Genomic DNA, 5,239 nt, shown 5'->3' on the forward strand with positions numbered 1-5,239 from the left:
TCATAGTCGGGGAATGGTGTAAATAACCGGGGTAACTCGATGCAGTTTTTTTCTACTAATCGCATATCTTTTTAACAACTTTTTATCACCCTATTACAAAGAAACCATGCTACAAAACAACGATAAGACAGGGAATAAGACAGATAAACGCTAAGAAACATACACGCTAAAGAAAATACAAATTGCTAACTAAATACAGTCCGCCGCTCAATTCCTTCCCGCTTCCTCCATATTTCCTCCCACCTACTATGCAATTTCACCCACCTTCCCGTATCCAACTCTATCCTTCTCTCCTATTTCCTCCATGCCTGGATCCTCCCCACCATTTCCATAAGTCATTCTAGCTAATAATTTGGTAAGCACTTCTGGGTGGTACATGATCGGTATATATACTTACCATTCGATACCCAATCCCCCAACTTCTTGCATTCCCCCCATCCTACATCCAATACCGTAACCGACCCCTCTTTCTCTTCCTTACCGAAAACCTATAATAAACGTTAGTGTCATATACCAAACTGTCACCTTGCGGCATATACATACCATCCACACAGAAATCCACCTTCTACCACCTCCAACCATATACCCCCAAGTCCTCCAACCGGCTCCAGTGTAAGTCCTTTCTACCCTAACCGACAGTCAGTATCAATAAAAATATGGATTAAGGGGACTTACTTCTTTACAGCAGCACTTCACGGTATACAATATTGTCCGTTTGCGGCGGCGTCTCATCTCGTTGCAGCACCATCAAGCCAGCTACATCTGTGACTCTCGAGAGCGCTACATAGAGCTGCCCGTGAGTGAAGGGATCAGACCTCAAGTCAACCCCAACGACATCCAGTGATTGACCCTGCGATTTATTGACAGTCATCGCAAAGCATAGCCGAATAGGCAACTGCCTTCTCATTAATGTGAAAGGTAGATCTCCCTCAGTGGACGAAAGCTGTATACGTGGTATAACCTTTGGCTCACCATCAAACTCACCACCCAGAATCTTGGCTTCAATGCACCGTACACCCAGCTTAGTTACCGTCATTCGTGTTCCATTGCAGAGACCTTGCTTTGGAAATAGATTGCGTAGAAGAATTATTGGTGCTCCCACCTTTAGTTTGATGATAGACGGTGGGAGGCCAGACGGATTGAGACCCTGCAGATATTCTGGAGGTAGTAGATTTGCATTCTCTTCTGAATTACCACTGTCAACAGTGTCTACCGAATAGTACGTGTGCACTTCGCCTTGAATTTGCTGTAGAACTCTATCATTAAACTCAGCGACTGTATCATTTCTCATCGCCAGAATCGCCCGCTTCGAGAATGCGGTGTAATTTGTTGGGGCTGATTCAATTATATGCTGCGGGAATACATGCATACAAAGGTCTTCAATTGTCTTACAGCTCTGGATGTATAGTGGTAGAGTTATTCTACCATACCATCGGGAATCATGGCTCATCTGCCCAAGCCAAGCCGCAAACGCCTCATTCTCAACCCCATTGCGGACCCTCATATTGATCTTGAGTCTCAATATCTTGAAGTGCTGCCATAAAGAAGACCGTTGTAGGCATGCCTGCACTATCTGAGCCCTATTACCGCGTTGCACAACTGGTAAAATTTGAGCAAAATCCCCTCCGAGTACGACCGGAATATTTCCGAACAGGCAATCATCCCCCACACTACATATATCATTCAGGGTCCGGCTGACCGCTTCAAAGCAATACTTGTTCTGCATAGGTACCTCGTCCCAGATGATCAGCGCGGTCTTTTGAATTAAACCGGCCAACAGGCTGCCCCGTTTGATGTCACATGTTGAGCCCTCATGGATAGCAATCGGAATTTTGAATCTGGAATGAGATGTTCTGCCTCTAGGGAGCAACTGTGCCGCAATGCTAGAAGAGGCAACACAAAGCACAATCTTACCCTGGGAGCGGAAATGGTTACAGATAACGTTGTATAGGAACGTTTTCCCAGTACCTGCGGGCCCTTGAATGAAGAATAGGGCGGACGCAGCTTCTTCAATACTGTGTGTAATAGTATTAAAGCATTCCAACTGATCTGAATTGAGTTGTGCGATCCTCAACTGTAGACTTGCCGCTTCCGCAACCATATCATATCGTAGTTCTGATGCAATCATCTCGTTCCCACCTGTTCGGTTCCAATCCACTATATAGAGGGGCAACCCAAAGTCGTTAAGCGTTCTGTTGGAGTCGGCAAGAATCTGTGATATCAGGTAGAAACCATAGTCCAGATGGGCATCCGGAAGCTCAGGGGGGATAATGAGACATGTGTTTCTTTCCATAGCTCGGGGCAAGTCATCGCAGATATTTGACTTGAATTTATCCCATAATTGCAGAGGTTCAGTCACGTTGCCAAATAGCAAGGCAGTGGTGAAGAGTGTACGGAGGGAATATCCGCTCGAGAATATGCTTGCTTCGGTAAAGCACTGCACCCACTCTTGATCATCGTCCAATAAGCCAAGGGCAATGCATGCAGCCTTGAATGTAGGATACAGCACATTATTGACAGTTTTTAGATAATCAAAAGATTTTGCGCCAGGGATAACGGTTAACAGTAGACGCATATAGTATTTCTCCCCCATCATAGGATTGCAATGCCACATACGTCCAATAGCCACACCTCTCTTCCTGGATCCCCACTTCCGCGATTTAGCGTCATAGGTAAAGTACACCGGGAAATCTTGATAGAGATACCGGGTACCATCCTCGTGCTCTGTATTGTACTCAAAATAAGCCATCAGTGTAGTTCTCGAGTTTTGCATCCTCTGTATCAACTCCTCCCGGTTGGAGTTATCTCCATAGTATACCGGTTGCTCGCCGGGCAAGTGAACAGCCAAGTGAATGACTGACGGGTATTCTTCGTGCATTCCGTATTCGAACAAACGCCATACAGCCTCAGTGGGTCCTATATAACGCCCTTGGAGGTATCTAGTAATTTCATCCGAGTCACTCCCTACTTGAAGTGTTGTTCGATCTGAACCTTTATATATATATTTGTGTATATATTTTATCGCGTGGATAGAACCACAGATCTCGACATTGATATGAGTTTTATACCGTAAAGAAAGATAAGGATTATATGGAACCACCTATCTGTTGTCCATCTGATACTCTTGATTAAACCCTGAGCCCCTTACTGCCACTGAAAAGGTTCTGCCATCATTACGTCTTCTATACAGTGGATAGCCATCCTCCTGTACAACTGTCTCTGATTGATAGGCCTTAGGGTACCGTTTCGAACATGCAGTTGGTCCCCCATTCTCCTTTGAAGCCATGCAGGGCGATCGCATATTGGCCTCTCCACATGGACCGTATACCATACAACTTCTAATGATTGCATTTAGTTCCCCCGTAGGATCAGTCGCGGGGTCCGGTAACTCTGCACATACAATTTCATCGATCCTCTCTGCTGTCAGAAAGCGATCATCCGGATGAAGGAATATCAATAGATGCATGTGTGGCAGCTCTCTCTTCTGGTACTCAATGGTCCATACAGACCCAAGATAGCGACCAAAGATGTGTTTACGCTTTATTTCTTGGAGGAGTTGTTGTTGCTTGAGATGGAACACCCTTGCAACTAAATCTGGCCTATCAACAGCAGTTTGCCCCGGTAGTAACTCCGCAGTAATCTCTTCCCACTTTGGATTCGCGGTAAAGGTAACAAATAGTGAGGGACGCCCAAAATGACGGACTATAGCCATGGAATCCTGGAACAACTGCAGCATGTATCGGTCGCCTCCTGTATAGCTTCGTGGTAGAATGATACGCTTCCCGGTTTGTTCCGAGTTGAAGTCCTCTTGCCGCATATTATCCGCCAACCCATTGTACAGATCAGCCCGAATATTTGCTTGATTCAGTCGAAGCCAATTCAACTTATTCTGATCACAAACAGCCCAAGCATCTACCAAATACTGCTGAAATAGCCGTTGCGAGAGGAACAAAGTCATGGGTTCAGTCGTCCTGGTATGCAGTCGGTACCTGCACACCATGTATAGTAATCAAAAAGTTAGCCATATCAAAAAGTCTTTGAGCCATTGGTGTTTATAACTAACCTGTAAAATTCGCGTTGCTGTAACCTTAAATTCTTCCTTCGGTTCAACTCATCCCGCAGCCGTAAGCCCCAATGCCAACCCCTCTCACCATTTGGAAATAGCAGAACATAATGTAAGGGCATATAAGCGGCATGATTAGGATCAATTATACTAAACTGCCTATTGGCATCTGGATTTCTATGTGCTAAGACAATATCCCGGAATCCTGCTTCACCATATTCATCCGGGATAATCGCAGCGACTTCATTGCTTGTAGGCAAATTGTGTCTCCGCTTGTCCGCTCCACTCTCCACTATCAACCGCAATTGCGGATTGAGTAAGACACGTACATCTCCATCTTGTGAGGACGCAGCTTCCAATCTTTCCTTCGCTGTCTTGTATAATGGAATAAATGGATTGACTGTGTGTATCTCTTGTGTCAACCGTTCCAAAACCGCAATATCTAGAGTTGGATGTCCCTGCTGCATCATTTGTGCAGCGTAGAGTGGGTCATAGAAATATAACTGAGCAAAAGCGGGCGTATCGTTTGCTGCTGCAGTCAGGGGCCCCTGAAGGTGATATAGCTCGCCATGGATTTGGAAGCATGTCACCCCCCCAGCTTGACGGTCGATGCGTTCATCTGAGGTATATTTAACGGAAGTAAAGATCAAAGCGGAGTTGTACTCCCTAATGCGGCTACGGAACTGTCTAGCAATTGTATCAGTAGATTCTAGTAGGTACCGTAAGTACTCGGGGGCTTGTTCCAATGCCGGCAACTGAACATCGCCTTTCTTGCAACAATTTTCAAACCGCGGTAACGTGATTGAACTCCCTTGCACGCGCTCGCTTAGCCAATGTAAAGCTTGACATGAAGGACAAATCACTGTCATTCTGCCCAACTCCAATGGCGTCCAACGTGCCCATGACGATTGGAATGCTAGTGGTACCGCGGGTTGAATCGGCGGCCGAGATGGCTGCCATAGGAGTATCTATTAGAATAGGAACCCCGCGTATTGGTACTATAAAGAGCAATATTGCCACTCACCTCTACATTATTTACTATTTGTTGCCGCCGTCTTAATTCTGTTCGACGACGTGTATTTTCACGCGAGCGAGCCTTGTAATAAGATCCGAATCAGTAGAATTCAATTAATAGTTGTAACTTAAAAACTCACTAAGCATGCCCGATATGATTTA

General features: G+C 45.5%; 1 protein-coding gene across 1 annotated transcript; it reads right to left on the minus strand.

The window, feature by feature from the left end:
* Nucleotides 1-3,100: 3,100 nt before the first annotated feature.
* On the minus strand, nucleotides 3,101-5,023 carry H6S33_009460 (uncharacterized protein; the record flags this gene model as incomplete). The annotated part of the gene is made up of 3 exons (XM_044840858.1): nucleotides 3,101-3,989; nucleotides 4,064-4,746; nucleotides 4,853-5,023. The coding sequence occupies 3 exons, from the start codon at nucleotides 5,021-5,023 to the stop codon at nucleotides 3,101-3,103; spliced, it is 1,743 nt and encodes a 580-aa protein (XP_044698275.1).
* Between the last annotated feature and the right edge of the window lie 216 nt (nucleotides 5,024-5,239).

This window comes from Morchella sextelata (genome assembly GCF_020137385.1).
Source record: "Morchella sextelata strain SCLS chromosome Unknown scls_3, whole genome shotgun sequence".
Taxonomy (NCBI): Eukaryota; Fungi; Ascomycota; class Pezizomycetes; order Pezizales; family Morchellaceae; genus Morchella; species Morchella sextelata.